The sequence below is a fragment of the Chelon labrosus genome (assembly GCF_963514085.1).
Source record: "Chelon labrosus genome assembly, chromosome: 17".
Taxonomy (NCBI): Eukaryota; Metazoa; Chordata; class Actinopteri; order Mugiliformes; family Mugilidae; genus Chelon; species Chelon labrosus.
Window position 1 is genome coordinate 25,714,883 of NC_140350.1, and position 23,698 is coordinate 25,738,580.

Genomic DNA, 23,698 nt, shown 5'->3' on the forward strand with positions numbered 1-23,698 from the left:
TGTTTATCGTTTTTATTTTGGGTGCAGTCAGAGGACCATGTGTCTGAGGTGGAAGAGGCCATGATGGCTCAGTGCACTGAGAGGCTGCAGCAGGAGGCCTGCAAGGAGCTTTTCAAGGACTGTACCAAGTAAGATCACGGGGGTGTTGACTGGATTTATATTGCTCTGTTGTTTTTAATAGCTCTTTTTTCTTTTTTTTCACAAAGGAGAACCTGTAACTGTGGAGGATCATAAATGTTTATATAAACATGTTCCCTTGTTCTTAGATTATATTAGATGAGCATGATCCATTTGGTTTCTACCGCAAATGCTGCCACATGTGACCAAGACTCTTCAAATTCATCTACAAATTCCAAATCACAAAATAAAAATATACTCTTGTTCAACTTTATCCAGATTTAAAGTGACAGCTGGGTTCTAGTGTACGTTCCAAGCTCTGGTTGCCCAGGTAACCCTGCCCAGGTTAGCTGTTGTCACTTGAGCTAGCACGCTAACACTAACTAACATGGTAACCAACTATGCATTGTTACCATGTTAGCATATGCTACTATAGTAGCTAGCATAGCTGTTAGTATCTGTAGGTTTCTTAACCAGCACCATATGATGTATATATGAGACAAAAACAATACAACACATCACCAGAGAACAACATCTCATGATGAAGCATGGTGGTAGCAGCATCATGCTTCATTGCTTCTTCAGTGAACGTGGAGCTAGTCATTGGTGGAGCTGCTCCCATTGGTTGTCAACGATGAGATTAGTTCCGCTTGGTACTGCACATAATCCAAAACACAAAGCTGAAACAAAGGCAAATGGATTTGTAGGATTTCTTGAAGATACTTCTCCACTCGTCCAAGTTCAAATCAAGTGTGTTGGCATTTTGTTTTTGAAGGTTCACGGTTACTCAGGTCATGAAATATCTCACTTCTGAGGAAGCTACTCCTCCAAGAAGCTCAACAAGTTGAGTTACCCTGGTTTCAGCTTTGTTGTTTGGGCTATCCCATGACCTGGGTGACTGAGAACCTTCACGTCATTACTACAACTCTCTGTAGCTCCAACACCAGCAGTTAAAATAGTTTACTAACTGAAATGAAAGCAGAACAACTGATGAAAGGCCGTCACGTTTGGAAACGTTTTGTTTTTATCAACCAGTGAACTTAGAAACCACTCACCAACCAACGCTCACATGATAATCCTCTAACACACGATGCACGTGAGGTGTAGTCAAACCAAAGCCACCGTAACAGATCTAATCAGAGGACATACCAGATGCTATCTTATTTTTTCCATACAGTCAAACATCCCTTTAAATAAAGGGTGTCAGTGTTCATAAATAACCATGCCCTCATTTCTGTTCTGTGATCACTTAAAAAGAAATCCAACAACCAACAATGCATCAAACTGGCCCATTGTTGACCTCAACGTCTCCCGTGTCTCTGGTTTGAGTTGAGTCACTGCAGCCAGTCGTTTGGTGATGAAGTCAGCATGTCTGCTTTCCTTTTCTTGTTGTTTGTTGTTGAAGGAAGTCAAATGTGTTGTTTGAGTCCAAGTCATGTGACTCAAGTCATGAGTCTCAAGTCTGTGCTGGGATTTGATTGGATGCGTCAAGAAGAGTCTGAATGCCTGAAGAGCTCGTCCTTCGAAGGTTTCATTGAGGATGTGTCTGGTGCTGACTTATGTCCCAGGATGCATTTCTCCATCAAACGTAGGCGTCAGTCGGTGGATAAGGGATTAATTTTAATCCGGATGATAGCAAATGTTTACCTGAAGTAAACACCGTCCACCACTTTGGTTCAGGATTAGTCGTCACCACATTCAGGGTCTCTGGTCAACACATTGATGGAGGAGGGTGAGATTTGCCCTTGGTTTGTCCTAACAGGCTGACCTTTGACTTTAGTTAAGTTAGCATGCAACCTGAGAGGACAGTTGTACCTGCAGACACTACTCAGGGTTGAAATAAACATTTGTCGTTGTCATTTTTGTCTTCAGGTTACATTTAAATGTCGTTAAATTAAGTTTAGCTGTACCTCATCTCATATCATTTTGAATTCAGCCATTCATATTGTTTTATTTTTATATTGGTGTGGATTTATTTAGAAACACAGTAAACCTGTTGGTTTAATTTTAACCCTTTCATCTGACGATTAAAATGAAGAGTCCTCGTGGTCTTACTGTTGTCTCTCTGCAGTCATTGTTAAAAGACTGTTAATCACAGATGTTTTAAACTTTTAAACCTCGTTCTTCTTTAATGACGATAACTGCAGAATAATGTGTTCAGTCAAGTTTTAACATTTTACTTTGACACTACACTACATTTGCTCTCCATTGTTTCCCACATGAGAAAGTTCAGATCGTGACGGCTGTTAATTACATTTGAAAATGACAGAACTAAATCATAATTAAAGCGAGACAACAAGGGATCCAGGCGAGATAAAAGGAAAGAAAGGCTTCAACAGGAAGGAAAGACAGTTGTTCTGATTAACTTCACGTTTCTCTGATAAGGAAGAGTGATTGGACAGAAACGCTCACAGATTGAGTAACATCCTCTAACAGCTCTGTTCGTTCTTGTTGCGAAGGCTGGAGGCTGCTCTGAGGTCAGGTTGTTCTTCAGCTCGTCCTGATCAATGGCCGTTTCCATGGAGACTGAATCAAATGATGTGATCAGATACATGTGTGTTGTAGGAGTTCATTCACTGTAGAAGATTATTGATGAAGAGGTTCTGATGAGGAGGAGCATCACGTCTGCTGGAAATAGAACAGGAGGAGGAGAATTAGGAGGAATAGGAGGAGAAGTAGAAGAAGAAAGAGGAGGAGGAAGCAGTAGGAGGTGAATAAAAATGAGGAGGAGCAGGAAGAGAAGAAGAACAAGAGTATAAGAATAAGAAGAAGGAGTAAAAGAAGGAGTATGTCCTCCTCCATGTTAGTGTCCATCCTGAATTGATTAGAAGACAACTGAGACGTCTCCAGCGTCCCCAGACGTCTCCATCTGATCCATCCGTCTGAGCTGATTGATCATCTGATGAACAACTAGAGTCGCTGTTTGTTCCGTTGGCGTCGTGTTGATTAGTGCGTCTGACTGACTGTTTTCTGTTGTGTCTCCTCCAGACTGATTCACGACTACCTGAGCGTGGCGCCCTTCGCTGACTACCTCGACAGCATGTACTACAACAGGTTCCTCCAGTGGAAGTGGTTGGAGAGGTAAAGTTTTAATCTCTTTCTGAACAGAACCTGTAACAACACGCTCCCTCTGAGCAGTTGCCTCATCACATCCTGTCCTCCCTGCCTTCAATCTCCTCAGGCTTCAAAACAATCTCCAGAAACAACGTCACGCTTTAACGGGACCTTGAAATTGTCCAACAAGAAGTTTTTCCTTTCCAGTTTCTGTAGAGTGTTTCTGAGCAGGATGTAGGCTAAAGGTTACAGCAGATAGGAACACCACTGATATAAACAACCAAAATAGACTAAACAGCATCTGGAGCAGCTGATTAAACTTTTTTACCTGGTTGCTCGCCAACTTTAAGAAGTACAACAGAATAGAGACTCCTTTATTGAACTGATCTAATACTGAAAATATTGTGCATTACATGTTTTGCAGTAAACTAAAACACTGAGGACTGAGAGGAGGACGTTTTCCATCGACTGATTATCTTTAATAAAAATGAAACACCAGTTGGAGTTTGTTAGAGGCACCTCAGCTCTCGTTTTATTTTCCCAAAGCCAAACTACTGAAGTATGTTCCACAGTTTCAGGTGCATCTCCACCTCCATCTGGACCAGAATATAATATAATATGAACCTTGGTTTTCATCTGACATCTGCTCCGGAGATTCTTCTTTGTGTCTGAACCAGAACGATGAGTCAACCTCTCACTGGGACGGTCCAGATACTGACACTGCTGTCTGGTTGTTTGGAGGTTGGAGAGCCGGTGGATCTTCTTTGTTGAGATGCTCGTGTTTAGCGGTTGTTTCTATCATAGACTGTCTCATTTTTACTGATGTGTACATCTGATTAGAGCTCTGCTTTAAGAATTAAACTGCCCCTCAATGCCTCAGCAGAGTCGACTCTTGTTTAGAAGTTGTCCTCCATGGCAGGACGTCCATCTTGTTAAGTTTCTGTTTTCTGTTGAGGTGCTGGTACACAGCGGTTGTGCTGCTGTTGGGAGCTCTTTCATTTTTACTAAAGCGTACTTCTTCTCTGGTCTCTTTTTAAAGAGTTCCCACAGTCCACAGGCTGTTAATTAAACCATTTTCCTTTATCTTTATTAATTATTTATTCTTAATACCTCTCGTAAAAAAGTGGGTGTTAAGATAACGTGACAGTACTTAAAACATATCCGGTCACACAGCTGGGCCGCCACGTTAGCATGCAAAGTCAAATCTGAAAAGACTGGTGCAGTTATATCAACTACTTTGCAAACACAACCACAAACAAATTTTCTAAAAGACAAAAAACGTCCCAAAGTTAGTTTCCTCGAAAATCCCAGCATCCTGATTCCTGGTGTGCAGCAGAGCCACGGTGTGGTGTGATGTGTTCCTGTCGTTGTTAATGCGTCCGTAGTACGTTGATGTGGGATAATTTATGGTTCCCTGGCTCCACTTTGAGAAGTCTGTGATAAACAATCTGTTTCTAGAAGAGCGTTTAAGATTCATGATTACACAGCTCATCAGCAATGAGCAGAACAGTCCATGTTTAGTGAGTAAAGAACATCAGCTGTGAATGAATGGAGTTGATGGTCATGATGGAGTCGACTGACAGCACAAGGAAAAGTTGTTCTCTGCTTACCAGATAAAAAATAGAGCTGCCATTGTTGGATTTCCAGGAACTGTGGAAGGTTGATGACCTTGAGTCTGTCCAGCGGGCTTAAGAAATGTTTTCTGTAATTAGTAATCCTTCAACAATACGAATAAAAGGTTTCCTTGACAGGAAAGGTTCAACACGAGCTTCCTAGCCTCCCAGCTAATAGTAGTTCCCACTAGCTTCCTAGCCTCCCAGCTAATAGTAGCTCCCTCTAGCTTCCTAGCCTCCCAGCTAATAGTAGTTCCCACTAGCTTCCTAGCCTCCCAGCTAATTGTAGCTCCCACTAGCTTCCTAGCCTCCCAGCTAGTAGTAGCTCCCACTAGTTTCCTAGCCTCCCAGCTAATAGTAGCTCCCTCTAGCGTCCTAGCCTCCCAGCTAATATTTTTTAGGCGACCTTTTTGGTCCAGACACACGAGAAGTGAGGAGGCGGTTGTTGTTAAGGCTGGTTTTGGTGTGTCTGGGACTTAAAGCTCACAGCTCAGTACAGTAGGTCATGTTTGTTTAGCTAATGTTGGTGTAGACGACAATAAAGGAGCCAAAATGTCTTCAACAAAGCCTCTGTGATGACAGGTTTTAGTTCCTGAATACGTCATATTCAAAGATATAAGATGAAGAAGATCCCTTTATTCATGTGATGCAGAAGAGCGTTAAGTTATTTCACCACGTCAGGTCTTTTCTTAAAAGCGTCTCACAGACAGGAACTAAAGCATTACTCAGGTTGGAAACTACAGACATGCAGTATTAGCCTGCAGACTAATGGGCTGATGCAGTAATGGCCGGTAGAAAGCAGCAGAGTACAGCCTGTCCAACTTCACTGGTCCTTATCTGATCAATCACTTTCACTGAGTGTCTCCTGCAGAATCAAACATGTCAATACAGAAGCAAACTATACGGCCTCATAAAGCTGAAACCTGAAGTCAGCTCTGCACTCTCACCGTTTCCATCTATGCATATGCACACAAAACAATGCTAATTATTGACCATTGTTAAAAACAAGCTCCTCGTTAGGCAGTAAGTGACTGGTTTAATGACTCAACACCCCAAGAGTCCATTTAATTCACCTGCTTGACTGAGCTGGGAGTGCTGATCCCAGGAGAGACCACAGTCAGGGCTCATAAATCCCTCCACGCACAGGAAGACGCTCTTCTAAACCAGTGTGCTGTTAAAACTGGACTTTATTGACTTTTGGTAGATGTGATTATTTTATTTCTGCACTGTTTCTTGTAGAAGACATACTGTAAAAAATAAAGATCAACCTTGTTTCACATGTAAACACACTGTAGATGTTGCTGTTATCTCAGAAATGACTTTAAATGTTGTTGCAGTTGGTTATTAACGAGTTTCTCTCTATATTCAACAGGCAACCGGTGACGAAAAACACATTCAGACAATACAGAGTCTTAGGAAAAGGTGGTTTTGGAGAGGTGAGTACTGATCGGCTGATTTAGATTATTTACATCAGATTTTTTGACTCGTTGTTCGTTATTGCTTTATTGTTTTTATGTGTTACGCTACATTCATGTGTTTTTACAGGATTTAAATTACGCAAGCCTTAATTTGCCCCGCCCACTGTCTTTGATAAAACGGCAGAGAAAGAGTACAGCCAGGCGTTCTTGATCTGATTGGTTGTAGGACTATCCAGTTACTTACTGTATCGGCTGAAACATGCCCAGTAATGAAATGTGAGATGTTGTGCTGTCAGACATGCATGTTAGAGTCCTGGGTCAATAATTCAGACTCCTTTCAGACTAACAGTTCTCAGCATCTTGGCTCAGTGTTGTCCAGAATCAGAGATCATCTAGGGTAGGATCCTGAGATGACATGGTGTGGCTGTGGTTTATAGCTTCACCCTCTGAGCAAACAATTTATAAAATAGCTTCTATTTATTTTTCTTCAAAGAAAAAGACGTGTTACTGAGGTCAGATGAGAACAAGCTCTTTTCTGAGGAACAAGCCTTAAAGACTTACGAGCAGCACAGAGGTGCAGTGTTTCTAACGGAGTCTTTGTTTTCTGAAGAGACGGTGGTGTCTAAATTCCATTACACGCCCCTGAATGGCGTCTCTGTGTTACATATTTGTCTAATAACAAGGGTCTTTTGATTCCATACTGATCTCATGGTGATAATTAATTAAATGTACCATCGTCAGGTCACGAGATAATGAGCGCCATGAAAATAAGTTAAGGTCAGCGTAAGCTTGGTTGGATGGATTTCATGCTAAAGACCAACGAGAAAACAAAACAGGTGAACTAAGACCTGATTATTAGAAAGAAGACGTTTACGTTCCTGATAAAAGCTGTGATACAAACTTTAATAACATTAAAGCTAAAGTCATAGAAACATGAGGAAGCTCTGTCGTTAGCTTATTGTGACTTTAGCTGGGTCATTAACTTATGTCTGTAATTGGCTATATAGTTAGCTTCCTATGGCTGTAGCTGTGCAGTTAGCTTCCTATGGCTGTAGCTATATAGTTAGCTTCCTATGGCTGTAGCTATACAGTTAGCTTCCTATGGCTGTAGCTGTGGCTGTAGCTGTGTAGTTAGCTTCCTATGGCTGTAGCTGTGTAGTTAGCTTCCTATGGCTGTAGCTGTGTAGTTAGCTTCCTATGGCTGTAGCTATACAGTTAGCTTCCTATGGCTGTAGCTGTATAGTTAGCTTCTTATGACTTTAGCTGTGTAGTTAGCTTCCTATGGCTGTAGCTGTATAGTTAGCTTCCTATGGCTGTAGCTATACAGTTAGCTTCCTATGGCTGTAGCTGTATTGATAGCTTCCTATGGCTGTAGCTATATAGTTAGCTTCCTATGGCTGTAGCTATATAGTTAGCTTCCTATGGCTGTAGCTATATAGTTAGCTTCCTATGGCTGTAGCTGTATAGTTAGCTTCTTATGACTTTAGCTGTGTAGTTAGCTTCCTATGGCTGTAGCTATACAGTTAGCTTCCTATGGCTGTAGCTGTATTGATAGCTTCCTATGGCTGTAGCTGTATAGTTAGCTTCCTATGGATGTAGCTATATAGTTAGCTTCCTATGGCTGTAGCTGTATTGATAGCTTCCTATGGATGTAGCTATATAGTTAGCTTCCTATGGCTGTAGCTATATAGTTAGCTTCCTATGGCTGTAGCTGTATTGATAGCTTCCTATGGCTGTAGCTGTATTGATAGCTTCCTATGGATGTAGCTATATAGTTAGCTTCCTATGGCTGTAGCTATATAGTTAGCTTCCTATGGCTGTAGCTATATAGTTAGCTTCCTATGGCTGTAGCTATATAGTTAGCTTCCTATGGCTGTAGCTGTGTAGTTAGCTTCCTATGGCTGTAGCTGTGTAGTTAGCATCTCTCTGTTGTTAGTGTCCTGTGACTGTAGTTTTCTGGTTTGGATTTGCTGTTAGCTTTCTTGGCTCTGTCTTTTTAAGTTATTGTGACGTTAGCTCTGTCGTTAGCATCTTTCAGTGACCACATTCCTAGTTAGTTTTCTATGACTTTAGCTGTAATCATTCCTTCTGTTCATTGTATTAACATCACAGCACCAATATAATTTAAACCTTATAATATATATAAAGTCCAGAGTTACAAACTACAGCTGAGACTTTCATGCAGGATCCATTATTTTCAGTGTTTTAACTTGACTTTTAGTCTCTCAACCAACTTTACAGGGGTGATAAAATATCAGCGTCCCTTTAATTCTCAGAGGACAGGGTGTTCTGTATATACTAGTATTACAGGAACTATTTAGCCCTCGGGGGGTTGGTTACAGTCTTCAGAGCTGTCACACAAATAAATGTTTTAATTTAGCATCATAACAAACAGCTGATATATTTCTTTCAGTAAATTGTTGTAAACATCACACTTGTCTGGTGGTTAATAAAAAAATAGTTTGGCCTGGAAAACACACGCACCATTTGGTTTTCTTTAAATATTTGAAGGAATGTAGTTTGTTATATTTTCCCTGATTTAGTCCTAAAAGTTTGATTATAACACAGAAGGAAACCAACGTGAACGGATCCTTTAATCGTAGCTTTCTGTGTTGTTTGCTGTTGTGATGCGATTTCACTTGCATCTTGTATTAAATATATGAATAAAAGTTTTCTTATTTCCTCCACCTGTGCTGCCAGGTGTGTGCATGTCAGGTACGGGCCACGGGGAAGATGTACGCCTGTAAGAAGCTGGAGAAGAAGAGGATAAAGAAGAGGAAAGGAGAGTCCATGGCCCTCAATGAGAAACAGATCCTGGAAAAAGTCAACAGCAGATTTGTGGTAAGATATTTAATGATACACGTATCAACCACAACATTATGACCACTGACAGGAGAAGTGAATAACATTTAAACCATCTTGTGACAGTTCAGTGTTCTGCTGGGAAACTTCTGGACCTGGCATTCATTGGTGTGGATGTTACTTAGACATGTAGCACCCACCTAGACCAGACCAGGCCCCCCCACCCCATAGCAATGACCCTCCTTGATGGCAGCAGCCATCCCCAGCAGGATGCAGCCTGACACAGACACACACACAAAAACACTTTAGGAACAACTAAAAAAAAAAACATGAAGAACAGCACAAGGTGTTGACCTGGCCTCCAGATTCACTAGATGTGTAGATTTCAGTGACTTTAGCTTCATGGTTAACTGTATTTGTTACTGTGGCAGTGAATTTAGCTTCCTTCCTGACAGTTAGCATGCAGCTAACCTGATGCTAATGAGCTCTACAGTTCCATAGCCAGACTGCTGCAGTGTCACTACACAGTCCTGTAGTTACTGCTGCTGTTTTACAGATAATACAGTAGATATAATATAATATTGTGCATGTTGGAGGTTAATATTATTGGATGTTCACAGTGTGAATGTTGTGATGGCGGCTGGCAGAGAGGAAATGTTCTGCCATCCATTCCTAGATAAAGATATTTTTAGATGAACGATGAGCTTCAGACAGCGTAACCACACAACCAGCAGCTGACTCCAGCCTTAAATTAATAAAAATAAATATACAAATAGACAAACAGACAAAATAAACACGGATTTATTCAGACCATTTTCAGCGGCGGATTAATTAAACAGTTCCTCTTCTTTCCTTAAAAAGGAAGTATTCCCTCCTGAGTTTTCTGCCCGTCTGCACCAGAGGGACTTGATGAGGGCAACAATTACAACTTGCAGTAATTAAAAGACAACACGGAGGTTTGTTCTGTCTCTGGTGTGGTTTGACTCTCTGCCAGATGGCCTTCCTTCGGCTTATTTGATTTGGACAGGCTCCCACGCCGGCAGAGTCCCTCAGGGTTCAGCTTCATCATCTTCTTACGTATCTCACTGGATCACTGTTAACGTCTTTTATTAATCAAAACAGATCATTGAAGTGAATGCGTGATGTGTGTGTGTGTCCAGGTGAGCTTAGCGTACGCCTACGAGACAAAGGACGCCCTGTGCCTCGTGTTGACCCTCATGAACGGTGGAGACCTGAAGTTTCACATCTACCACATGGGCGAGGCGGGCTTCAACGAGAGGAGGGCCATCTTCTACTCTGCAGAGATCTGCTGTGGTCTGGAGGACCTGCACCGGGAACGGATCGTCTACAGGTGAGTCGTCGTCTTCCAGGGACATCAAAGACAGACTGGTCAGCTCTTCATTTACGTTCTCTCTTCCTCCTCTTCCTCTTCCTCTTCTGTCACACAGGGACCTAAAGCCAGAAAACATCCTGCTGGACGACCACGGTGAGTCTGACCTTTGATTCCTTTAGACACAGACAGACATCATTACATTCTAGTTTAACAGTATCACACTACGTATTTAAATTTAAATTCAACGTGAGTAAATGCAAATAACACAGAGAGAACTTTTTATTGTGGAGACTGTGGTTTGTTTTCCTGTTCCTGGTTTCTAAACACCAGAAACTCTTTATTTCATGTCAGCGTTGGTCCTGTTATTAAATTAATGTTTCACAAAACACAATTGGTTTAAATGATAAACTTTCTCCTGATAGTTCTTAGTTTATTCCTAATAAACATGTCTTCAGATGTTTGAAGTTTCAAAGTAAAAGATCAATTCTCACAATAATAGTGGTATACACTCTCTGGCCACTTCATTAGGTACACCAGTGACCCTTAATTGTCTCTGAAGACTGCGCCCAGGGAGCAATATGGGGGTTAGATGCTCACTCAGGTTCACCTCAGCCATGGAGGCGAACCTGGGACCCCTCAGTCCCAAGCTGCACCTCTAACCTCTAACCACTGCTCCACAGCTCCCCTATACATTTCCCATACCAGGAGTTGAACCGGGGCCACCTGGGTGAAAACCAGGAATCCTCACCGCTAGACTTCCAAAAGTGTTCCTGCTCTAAATCTTCAGTATTTGTTTAAATAACGGTTCCACAGCTGTAAAGGAGTTGAGAGTGTTGTAGTCAACAGCTGTTTCAAGGATCAATAATAAACTAAGACACGTTTAAAGACCCTCAACCTCCCAGTTCTTCTTCTGGAAACTCTAGGAACCACAAGTCAGGCGGTTAATTGGCAGTTTAATTACAAAAACCATAAACTTCTTCATTTAAATTTTTAAAATGAATTATTCTTTTTTAAAAAACAATATTCTAACCATTTGTTTTGATGAGTGGGACGTTAAAACTACAAAACTGCTTAACATGTCTCTGCACAAAAGAACTTACACAAGTGTTTATGCACATTTACACAGATAATGTCTCATAATGGATTATAAATAAATAAATACTTCAGTCAGCAGACGAGGAACTGAAATGATTTATAAAAGACAGAATTGCCTTTTAATGAGCCACAGAGTTTAATAAAAGACTTTCTGAATATAATCCATTACTGTACGGCTGTGGTCACCAGATGGCGCTGTGACTCCAGCAGTGATCTGATCTGAGCTCAGTCACCAGTTAAACCTCATTTATATGAAGACGTTTAAATCCCTGATGAGAGAATAAAGTCCAGATGAGTCAGAGGTGTACCATCCAGTTAATCTGGATCAAACATAGACCTGCTATGTTTGATTCATGGAAACACATGATGGACTCTTTATCTATAAATCACAAGATAGAAAAACCTCCAGGCTTTTTATTTTCAGATGTTTGAGGCACATGACTCTTCTGTATGTATTTCATTACGTTTAATGTAATATAGATGATATGTTTCTTCCTTGTGAGACATCATCTGGAGGACATTAAGACAACTTAATTAGTAAATAATGCTAATGGAAAGGTTGCAAGCTAAGAGGACAGTCTTTTGCCTAAAAGTAGCTAGCTAGCAGTTAGCACATAGCATGTACGTCTGCTACACTCTCTCTGGTTGTAAATGTGACCAGAACAAGATGGCGGCTCACATTCTCTGCCATGTTTTAGCTAGTACCGTAGAGAAACTCTGTCCCGGGACCATGCGCCTACATGGAAAGACAAAACGTTGGTCAGTGGTCACGCCGGCGTTAGCATTTATGCAAGAGGCTAAAACGTTGTAATCGGTGTCTCTGAGCGTTGCTCTGTTTTGTTCTGGAGATGTTTGTTGACACCGTTGATGCCTGACGTTGACGCTAGTGGTGAGAGATCAACGAGCTACAACACATCTTCATTCACTGGACGTCCAACACCGGCAACTAGGTGGCATGCAACATGAAAGTTGAGCTTTTACAGTGTTGCATCAACCAGTTGTGTGTGGTTGATGCCTGAACCATGTTGATGACGTCACTGAGCGTTACACTCCAACAGCAACTCTGACCTTAACTTTTGTTGTTCAAACTGTCAACGCAACATTTGAGCTGGCCTCCGTCCCTGCATTGATCAATCAGCCAGTCATATGTTGCTCCACTCATCCCTGTGTTATATAAGAACTCAGTCAACGCCCGTTCCAAACAACCTCGTTGACATCACCAAGCGCTTCAGTAACAGTCAATCATTGACAATGTTGCTTGCAACGCTAACTCAGTTGGGGCTTTTGTTGCTCATACTGTGAATGTACTATAAGATGTACCTATGGTGACAATATTGCTAGCAATGCTGACTGAGTTGTAGCTTCTGTCTCTTGTATCATTAACGGTAAATAGAAAGCAGAGTAGTGCGCTGTAACCCGACTCATGGTGAGGTCACACTACGAGCAACAAAAGCTACAACTTGGTTGCAAGCAACATTGTCGCCAGTTTGCCAAACAGAGTGTAACTCAAGCTCTCAGCGACGTCATCGTCATGTTTATACAGTAACAGGTGAAGCGACACACGTACAACTGGTTTGAAACAAGCTCAGCCTTCATGTTCACGTCTCGTCCGTCGCCTAGCAACAAGTGTTGGACGTCTGCTTTTCACTGTGGCGTCCAATGAGAGCGTGTTGTAGTGTGTTGATGTGATACTGTAGACGTAGATAAACTTTATTGATCCACGAGGAAATGACTCGGTCACAGCAGCTTAGTCGCTCATAAAGAAACACTCTTAAGAACCACAAGAAAGATTAAATAAATAAAGATAGTACGATCAAAAAATGTTCAGAATTAACATGTGAACAAATGTATAAGACATAGAGACAGAAGAATATATATTATATCCATGTATACACGTCCTGTAGCGTTCAGTGTGGGAGTGGAGCTGGATCAATCTGTTGGAGAATGAGCTCCACTGTCCCTCTGTAGTCTGAGATGGATTGTCCATGATGGAGAGACGTTTGTCCACTGTCCTCCTGTCCCTCACTGAGACAAACGTCTCCAACTCACTGATCCATCTGCTGGTGCTGCTCCCCCAACAAACCACAGCAAAGTACAGTCTGGTAGAAAGTCTCCAGCAACTTGCTGCACACATTGAAAGACCCGATCTTCCTCAGGAACTAGAGTCTACTCAGGACCTTCTTGTCCACAGCATCACTGTTGTCCCTCCAGTCCAGTCAGCTGTTCATGTGGACTCTCAGGTACTTGTAGTGGTACTCATCGACAGCGTCAGCAAACACCCCAGAACAAAGCAGGAGGAGCTGGGGTGGAGGTGGGCTGGAAAGAGAGCAATAAAGTAAACCGGTTAAAGTTGAGTTGGGCTGTCTTGTTGATTAATTATCAGCTGATTACGCTCAGTTTCTTGTTTTTTCTTAGAGTCTGATCTGCTAATCACCTGGTCTCTGCTTCTCTGGTTTATTCTGTGTTTGTGTTTGTTCAGGTCACATCAGGATCTCAGACCTGGGTCTAGCGGTCCACATACCAGAGGGACAGACCATCAAGGGACGGGTGGGAACCGTGGGATACATGGGTAAGTATCTGAGCTGACCTCGAGTACTGCTTAAGGACTTATAGTTTGATCAAGGTGAAACGTGAAGTCAGCCATTAATCAGACGTCGTATAAGTTCTTAAACTGAACTGCTTCCCCTCCTGCAGCTCCAGAGGTGGTGAAGAATGAGCGCTACACCTTCACCCCCGACTGGTGGGCGCTGGGCTGCCTGCTGTACGAGATGATCGAGGGCCAGTCTCCTTTCCAGCAGAGGAAGAAAAAGATTAAGAGGGAGGAAGTGGAGCGGCTGGTGAGGGATGTGGAGGAGGAGTATTCCAGCAAGTTCTCTGAGGACGCCAAGGCCCTCTGCAAAATGGTGGGTTTATGTGCAGACGAGCAGCCAGATCCATTTGTCTCTGCTTTTATCCATCTGCTCATATTCTGTCTAATGGTACATTCCTCAGACCAAACCAGAATCTAAGTCCCTCATTTTCATCCAGTATACAACGTCCAGTGGAGTTTGAGTCTTTAAAAGAAGAAGAAATATGTCAGATGCTGCATTAGTTCTAGGTCACCGGTCAGATCTGATCAGGTCACTTGTTTTAACCCCTCAGCTGCTGGCCAAAGATCCCACGGAGAGGCTGGGCTGCCAGGGAGGTGGAGCCGCCGAGGTCAAAGCTCACCCCATCTTCTGCTCCATCAACTTCAAGCGTCTGGAGGCCGGCATGCTGCAGGCGCCCTTCATCCCCGATGTGAGTCCACGCTGAACGGGCACAGAGGGTTAAGCTGCAGATGCTGCAGACTAAGGAAAAGTTTTCAGTCAGCTTTATGGATGAAGTACTGTACACTACTGCTTAAAAGTATTTATACCTTTTAGAATTTACTACATTTCTGGATAAAAACGACTCAGATCATCAGTGGCTCTTGACTCTAGTCCTGGAAGTAGACGACACCATGAGACATGAAACAGAAATATTATATTATGTATTTGTTTATCTGAGATATCTGAGAGGTCCAGACCTACGTGGACCCTCGTTTCACACAACAGGTGATCCGTCGTCATTTGTTTTAAACAGAAATAAAGAACATTTTGAAGCACGCAGAAACGTTTAAGCAGCGCTGTAGAGTGTTGTTTACAATCACAGTTAAAAGAGTTTTACTCAGTTAATGTCAGTGTAGTTAGCAGCGTTAGTGATGCTACAGGTGTAACTACCACCTCCTACAGCCGCCTGAAACTCTACGTTCCTGCAGCCTCCTTCCAGTTTTGATAAAAACATCTAATAATTAATTTTCTATAACAGTAACCTGATGGTTTTTAAGTAAACTGTGTCCAAACATGAGGTCTATGAACTTAATGCTGCCTTCAAACAAGACGGTGTTTACTGGACCCACAGCGTCGTAAGTCGACATTATCAGCGACATGTGTTTGCTAACATTTGTAGAGATGGTGTTGGAGGATGATGAGTTAATATATTATAATATTGTTGATAATCCAAACACCTTCATCCTTACGTCTTTACGTTTCCCAGTCGTTAGCTTGCTCTGCCAAGCAGCGTTGTCCTTGAATGCTGATAGCAGGTGTGTTGAGATAGCCAGGTGTGTTGAGATAGCCAGGTGTAGCTAATGGAGCTAATAGCATCACTGTTAATGAACAGGTAGATGTGATGAATGACTTCCAGCTTTAAATACAGAGCTGCAGGTTCATCGCTCCTTCCTCCAGCACTTAGTTAATTAATCTGATTAATAGGGATGTCACTGAGGCTCAGACTGAGTAATGTGAGGAAATGAACCTGCACAGCTTCATATCTACACAGTGAGCTCTGTTATGCAGCAGATTACATCTAAACACAGATGTTGGTTTGGTTTGAGCCCTTTCTCCACTCATGAACTGAAGCTGACTTCAGGAAACTTGAGACTTACTTTGGAGGTATTTACTATCCTGTTGCTGCGGAACAGCCTCAGTTGTGATTTCTTGTCTTGTGAACATTTTGAAGTAGTGTTTTGTGTGTTTTTTATGTCTTTCAGCCCCAGGCCATCTACTGTAAAGATGTGCTGGACATCGAGCAGTTCTCCACGGTGAAAGGCGTCGAGCTGGAGCCGAAAGACGAGTCCTTCTACAGCAAAGTGTCCACAGGAAGCGTCTCTATTCCATGGCAGAATGAGGTCAGACACATGCAGCCGTGAACAAGACAGAGTTCAGACCTGTTAACATCCTGATCTGGTCTCTAGTGTCCAGGTTAAACAGGTCCAGGTGTGAACACTGATCTGGTCTCTAGTGTCCAGGTTAAACAGGTCCAGGTGTGAACACTGATCTGGTCTCTGGAGTCCAGGTTAAACAGGTCCAGGTGTGAACACTGATCTGGTCTCTAGAGTCCAGGTTAAACAGGTCCAGGTGTGAACACTGATCTGGTCTCTAGAGTCCAGGTTAAACAGGTCCAGGTGTGAACGCTGATCTGGTCTCTAGAGTCCAGGTTTAAAAGGTCCAGGTGTGAACACTGATCTGGTCTCTGGAGTCCAGGTTAAACAGGTCCAGGTGTGAACACTGATCTGGTCTCTAGAGTCCAGGTTAAACAGGTCCAGGTGTGAACACTGATCTGGTCTCTAGAGTCCAGGTTAAACAGGTCCAGGTGTGAACGCTGATCTGGTCTCTAGAGTCCAGGTTTAAAAGGTCCAGGTGTGAACACTGATCTGGTCTCTGGAGTCCAGGTTAAACAGGTCCAGGTGTGAACACTGATCTGGTCTCTAGTGTCCAGGTTAAACAGGTCCAGGCGTGAACACTGATCTGGTCTCTAGTGTCCAGGTTAATCAGGTCCAGGTGTGAACACTGATCTGGTCTCTAGTGTCCAGGTTAAACAGGTCCAGGTGTGAACGCTGATCTGGTCTCTAGAGTCCAGGTTTAAAAGGTCCAGGTGTGAACACTGATCTGGTCTCTGGAGTCCAGGTTAAACAGGTCCAGGTGTGAACACTGATCTGGTCTCTAGAGTCCAGGTTAAACAGGTCCAGGTGTGAACACTGATCTGGTCTCTAGTGTCCAGGTTAAACAGGTCCAGGTGTGAACACTGATCTGGTCTCTAGAGTCCAGGTTAAACAGGTCCAGGTGTGAACACTGATCTGGTCTCTGGAGTCCAGGTTTAAAAGGTCCAGGTGTGAACACTGATCTGGTCTCTGGAGTCCAGGTTAAACAGGTCCAGGTGTGAACACTGATCTGGTCTCTAGAGTCCAGGTTAAACAGGTCCAGGTGTGAACACTGATCTGGTCTCTAGTTAAACAGGTCCAGGTGTGAACACTGATCTGGTCTCTAGAGTCCAGGTTAAACAGGTCCAGGTGTGAACACTGATCTGGTCTCTAGCGTCACATGTGACCTCCTTCCTTTGGTAGTGTGAACACACAATGAGTCCTGGGTCACATTAAAGACCACCTACTCATTAGGGGCTGATATGAGACACAGAGACAGGTGGACAAGTGAGACCGGACTGTCCATGCTGGATGTTAATGTTAAAGGTCTGAACGAGACCACAGATTAGTTTTCAGTTCCATTAGCGTCATTTAACATTTCATAAGGATAAAACAATGTTTCTGTAAAGTTCTGGTGTTGACAGACGTCCTCGGTCTTGTCTTCATGTCCTGCAGATGATCGAGACAGAGTGTTTCGCAGAGCTGAATGTTTTCTACCAGGACGGGACGGTCCCTCCTGACCTGGACTGGAGAGGACAGCCGTCTCCTCCACCCAAACAGGGACTCCTGTACCGACTGTTCGGCAGACAGGTCAGTGGACTCCATCGCCAGACAAACATCGTCCCCCTGAAACCGGTGGAGCAGCCGTATCATTATGACCACTGACTAGGCAGCAAGTGGACATTATGTCCCCAAAGCAGGAAAAATAGGACAAGTGTAGGGATTTGAGATTTGACTTTTCTGTTCCAGCGATTTTTGTCACAGTGACAACACCTGGACACCAGGTACAGGGCAGAACAGCTGATTCCTTGATAATCCAGGGTTAGAAGGACGATAGCTGACGAAGATGAACTTCAAACTGATGATAAACCATCTGTAAAAGCTCAAGAGATCTCAGCTTATAAGATCTCTCCTGGAAAACCTTCAGCTGTAGAAAAGAAAGAGATGGACATGGAGCCATGACTTTCAGAAGGTGATGGAGGCAGAAGATCTCTGTCTGTTGTCACAGTTACACCACGGTGCAGCACCTTGGCATCAGGTTTTAGTGCAGAAGAGCATTTTCTTTGATGTTAGATGGTTTTGGTGCCGTTCCTGAACCAGAACCAGAGGAAGATCAGTCCAAGAGAGTTATCAAACTGGTGATGAACCTCGTTTAGTTCCTCAGCTGCCTCCACTCTGCTGCTACAAACACAGCAGTAGTTTTCCAGGACGGATGTGCAGCTCTTGGAGTCACAAGATCTCACAAACCTTCCTGGAAAACCTTCAGCTGTGGCTTATTATCTCAGTTACACGACGGTGCAGCATCAGGTTTAGTGCAGAACAATATGTTCTTTGATACTGGAGGGTTTTTATGACAACAGCTCTGCAGAAGAAGAGTTCTGATGACGTTCCTGAGTAAGAACATCTCCTGGAAGACGTTGGTCTTTAGAACCTGTTTTTCTGGCTTATTGCCCCAGTAACACGACGGTGCAGGGCGTCAGGTTTTAGCGTAGAACAACAATAACTGTGTTGATGAACAGTTCTGCTGTTCTTGAATGTGACGTTGATCTAACATAAACAAAGCGTTTCTCAGTGCCTCTCTACTCTGTGTCTCCCCCTACAGGACTGCTGTGGTAACTGCAGTGACAGTGACGAGGAGCCCACCAGGCTGTGACACACAAACCCACAAACACACATTTGTTTACAACTTTTGCACATTTGTATTTTTAAAGGTAGTACTATCTCTAAATGTCAGAATGTATATTTTCAGCATAGCCATGATGTTTAATGTTATTTAAAGGTGTGAAGTATCCGCCGTGGACGGGCGAGGGACACAAGACGGACTCTGGACTTTAACGTTGTTATTTGTTGTCACTGAACTGAAGCTGCAGCTGAAATGAGCAGCTTCAGTGGAATAAGCGCCTGCTGTAAGAAAAAAGAAAAGTGCCTTGCTCCGGGGCACTGTGGCGGTGGTTACTACGATTCGCTTTAAGCAGGAAGGTCAGAGACTTCCTGACCCATGAACTGTGACCACGTCCTCCGCCCTCCGATCTGCTGTGACCAACCTCACTGATCGTCTTTTTTAACTCTTTGATTCATTTGTTTGCTCGAACAAAACCACAAAGTCTGAAAGCTTGTCTTGTTTTTATTTTTAGATCAAGATTATTTTTAGGTTTTCTGATGGATTACTAGAGACAATCATTACATCTGTCAGGGTTTAAAACTAAACCAATCAGTCTTGATTTGAAAGGTCCGTTATAACCACTTCCTATTGAGCATGAACAGTCTCACATCCAGATTAGTCCACCAACCAGAGAGCACCGTCAGGATGTAAAAACTGTGACGACAGAGAAGAGCTGCAGGTAAAACACTGTGCTGCCATTAATCTCTGGAACCAGTGACTTCATTAGTTTGTTTATGAGTAAAATAGTTTTAAAACGTTTAAATGAATGAATCAGATGGAATCAGGACGTCGGTGCTCAGCCCTGACGTCTGTGGAGACGCCTTCAGTTACACCTGGCGGTCAAACTTTAAATTTACAGAAACTCTGAGAGCCTCATGTGGCCACATTTCCTTCTTGTACGTCCATAGAATGGGCCCTTGATTAAATGTTTTTAGTTATTTATTTATTTAAGCTATAACCATAGAAATTAAAATCAATCAGAAAGAATAAAACACCTTGAAACAAAAGACAAAAGTAGAAAATAATACAGCACTGCCTAATTAATACCTCAGGTTGTGGTTAAACATTTAAAGCTCTTAATGTGAATAGTTTTAATTTCAGCAGCTGTTTAATCAAGTTTAAAATAGATTTGATGTAAATATTTAAATTAACAAGCAGAATGAATATTTTAGTTGAGTTTAATAGAGTTGAATCAATCAGCCAATAGAAATATAGATTTGAATCTGATTTCAGAAAGAGACTTGGACCTGAACAAGACGGTGGATGTGTTTTCTCTCAGGGTTTCTGTCAACATGATCTTTTCTGTCCTGTGGTGGTCGGATGATTTCCAGACCGTCCAGGTTGGACCACTTCTCCTTCTGCCTGGTAGATTACTCACAGATCATCACATGATTAAACTCAGTCTGAAACTGAAAGGACGGGAGTCACCGAAGCCTCCGGGTCAAAACCACGGCCTCTGAGCTGATCAAGTGAAATACCTCTGAATGTACAAATATCTGTTGTTTATGTCGACTGATATTTGAGAAACAAACAGGAACCAAAGTCTGTAAAGAAATCTGAAAGAAATATGTTTGATCCATCAGAAACACTTTAAAGGGTTGTTTCATCCAGTTTATCTGACCCATCGGTGGCATTTATAAAAAAAACTAAGGCTACGCTAATATGCTAAGGCATGCTGGTAGCTAGGAAGCTAGCAGGAGCTACTGTTAGCTGGGAGGCTAGGAAGCTATCAGGAGCTACTGTTAGCTGGGAGGCTAGGAAGCTAGCAGGAGCTACAGACCATCGTACAGAGCAGAAGCTGTTCTGAGGGGATGAAGACGTCTAAATCTTCTGTGTGACCTTAAAGTTGATCATTTCCTTTTCTTCGTGTTTCTTCTCGTGCTCTGGTTCACAGTGACCTCTGTCTGGGATGAAGGTCACAAACACTCGGCACTGACCCAGGACCAGCAGTGTCCTAGCACTACAAGATAAAGTTTTTGTGTTAAGCTAAGCTAACCTGTCGCTAGCTTTAGCCTTTTCCCGTCTAGCTTTAAGACATTGCTATCAGAGGAAATGAAAGTGACCGGATGACTCCATGGTTTTGGTCAGTTTGCATGAATCAACCCTTTAATGTAGTTTCCAGCTGCAGGTAGATGCTGATCTGGTTCATATGAGTCTGATCTTTGGACCACGTTAACGTTCTCCATCTCTGCTGTAGCTGCACAACCTTCATGAATGAGTCACAAACAACTAAAATGATCCTTTAACTGATCAATAACTTTGTCAGAAAATATCAGAAAACTGTAAAGTAACGTCTAAATTGTCCTCTGGCACCGTGTAAAACCTGAATGTATGGATGAACCAGCTGTGACTGAACCTGAACCTGATTGACCCTTTCAGACTCGTTGGTTTCTGACTCTTGTTCATTGTTGAGGTTTCTTTGTGTAAAACTTAGTTTTTTTAAATCAAATCATTGAAACCAAACCATTTATCTACAGAAGATCAAAGATGCTACCCACGGTGCCTTTACGTGTTGAAGGTACTCCTCCGGCCTGTACTCGCCTCTTTTTATACATATACTGTGTGTACTGTGTGTAAAAGCCTGCTGCTGTACCAGCTTCACTTCCTGTCCGTGCTACTTTGTGTGTTTGTTGTCCATGAAGACGTGAAGACGACGGCTCTGACTGTCTCCGACCTCTGGACTCTGATTTAATAAAAGACTGAACGGTCAAAGGGGGTCAAAGATCAGCGGAGCTCGCCATGGACTCGGCGCTCGTCCTTTATGTTTCCTTGGCGATGAGGAACATTTCAGGGTATTTTTGTTCATTGTCCATCGTTATTTTCAGAAATATTAACTTTGTCCAGGCTGATTGCTAAAATAAAAATAAAAAAAGAACAGTTTTACCTTTTCTGTGTCTGATGCTAACCTCAGTTGTTTTCATGTTCTCTGTCAGACGACTAAACACCATCGTCCTCTTGTAGACGAGGTCTGAGATGATGTTTTCAGAAATGCTGCAGGTGGATGGAAGTGGTTTTCTTAGTCTGTTGCAGGAACAGTAAAACACTAACAGACTATGTCTCTTTAACATGGAGGTCTGTTCACTTCTGGAGCTAGCCTCTAGTGGACATTTTAGCACGTCCATGCTAGCTTCATTTTTCAGCCACTTGGTTTGGATTTTCCATTAAACTCTATAAACTGGTCCATATGTGATAGTTCAGCTGTATCTGTTTATGTCAAAGGATTCATAGCCTCCTAGCTAATGTTAGCTCCTCCTAGCCTCCTAGCCTCCCAGCTAATAGTTATTCATCCTAGCTTCTTAGCCTCCCAGCTAATGGTGAATAACCATTAGCTGGGAGGCTAAGGAGCTAGGATCCTAGCTTCTTAGCCTCCCAGCTAATGGTAGCTCCTCCTAGCCTCCTAGCCTCCCAGCTAATAGTTATTCATCCTAGCTTCTTAGCCTCCCAGCTAATGGTCGGTCTTCCTCGGTCGGTACCTCCAAAGAACCAAAAATGCCTCACTTAGACTCACTCAGTTCAAATATGAACAGTTTGTTCTCGGTCATAATGACTGCAGATTATTTCTGCAGCAGGTTTCCAGTCAGGGTTTCATTCTGTTGTCTAATCTGTTTCTAACCGGACGAATGTAATTACCTGTAATAATAAGTTGGGACTCCTGCAGTGACCGTGAATAATTAATCTTTTTATTTAAAGGTAAAGGGACAGACAACACATTAGCCATGTTAGCTTTTATTGCTAAATAATTTACATTCCCCATTCAGAGTTGATCTCGGGCAGAAACTAAGTTGAACATCAACTAATGTGTTCGGCTAACGCAGCGTTCATAGACAGAGATGCTAACGTTAGCCTCTGACAAGCAGCATCCTGAACATTAGTATAAACTTTTCTAGTCTGCCACAACGTTGTTTAGCATTTAGCCAATAGCATGTAAGCATAAGACCTTCAAATGAATGTCAGGACATCAGACAGAGATGCTAATGTTAGCCTAACTCTGACAAGCAGCAGCATCTTAAACATTAGTCCTTAATGTTTCTAATCTAAGACAACGTTGTTTAGCATGAAGCTATCATTAAACCTTCACTGATTAATAATAAAAACTGATCTGGATAGAAATGAAACACTAAAGCGTTCTGCTCAGTGTTATAGCTTCAGTTAATCACACAGGGAGACGTTAAAGCTCATAAAGAGAAATAAAAAAGAAGCAGCGTGCTCCGTCCTCTGGTTTTACCCTGTTGCCATGCCAACGCAAAGGAAGGATTTCAATGAAATGAAAATACCCTGGCGCCCACACAGAGCTGCTCACAGTATTCACTTCTTGTTTTAGCTGAGTTCTGAGGACGCCGTGAAGCTGGAGACGACCGCTCGCTGCTTTCATGATTGCAGCCACTTCCCTCCTTAAGTGGAGGATGAAGAGACGCCCCGTCCTCTCAGCCATCAGGTCGTGAGCCTCATATTAGAAGAACATCGGCCCCGAGGCTCAGTGGCGGCTTCGACAAGAGACTTCAGGGATTTTCCACAAATTAGTAACCGAAACACAAACTTGAAGCATTAAACCATCGTCAGTCTGTTCAGATTAAACCTTTCAGAGCAGCAGAGCTCATTATCTGATGTTGCTCTAACTGGAAGGTTGCAGCTGATTTATCAAAGAACAGTTTCTGCAACAAACCACCAGAGAAAAAGACCAAGAATCCCAAACCGTTATTCTAGATCCTGGAACCAGTGTGTGATGTCAGAGGTCAACACACCTGGGTCCTCTCCAGCTCTGGATTAAAGAGCTGCTGCTCCCCCCATAAGGGCCCAGATGAGGTGGTTGGTCCATGTGGTGAAGACGCCTCCTGGTCACCTCCTTTAACCCAGACCCTGTTCACACGTCACATTAATATCTGACCATCTGTTCTAACCAGA

General features: G+C 42.8%; 1 protein-coding gene across 1 annotated transcript in view; it reads left to right on the plus strand.

Annotated features, from left to right (window-relative positions):
• Positions 1-19,245, plus strand: part of grk6 (G protein-coupled receptor kinase 6) — a 38,002-nt gene extending 18,757 nt beyond the window's left edge. The window contains exons 5-16 of the mRNA XM_084565184.1: positions 28-128; positions 3,106-3,198; positions 6,157-6,220; positions 8,903-9,043; positions 10,165-10,355; positions 10,453-10,490; positions 13,912-14,001; positions 14,127-14,335; positions 14,574-14,711; positions 15,985-16,122; positions 17,590-17,724; positions 18,737-19,245. Coding sequence (XP_084421310.1) covers positions 28-128; positions 3,106-3,198; positions 6,157-6,220; positions 8,903-9,043; positions 10,165-10,355; positions 10,453-10,490; positions 13,912-14,001; positions 14,127-14,335; positions 14,574-14,711; positions 15,985-16,122; positions 17,590-17,724; positions 18,737-18,787 — 1,389 coding nt within the window. The 3' untranslated portion in view covers positions 18,788-19,245. The remainder of the gene's footprint in view (positions 1-27; positions 129-3,105; positions 3,199-6,156; positions 6,221-8,902; positions 9,044-10,164; positions 10,356-10,452; positions 10,491-13,911; positions 14,002-14,126; positions 14,336-14,573; positions 14,712-15,984; positions 16,123-17,589; positions 17,725-18,736) is intronic.
• The last annotated feature ends 4,453 nt before the right edge of the window (positions 19,246-23,698 follow it).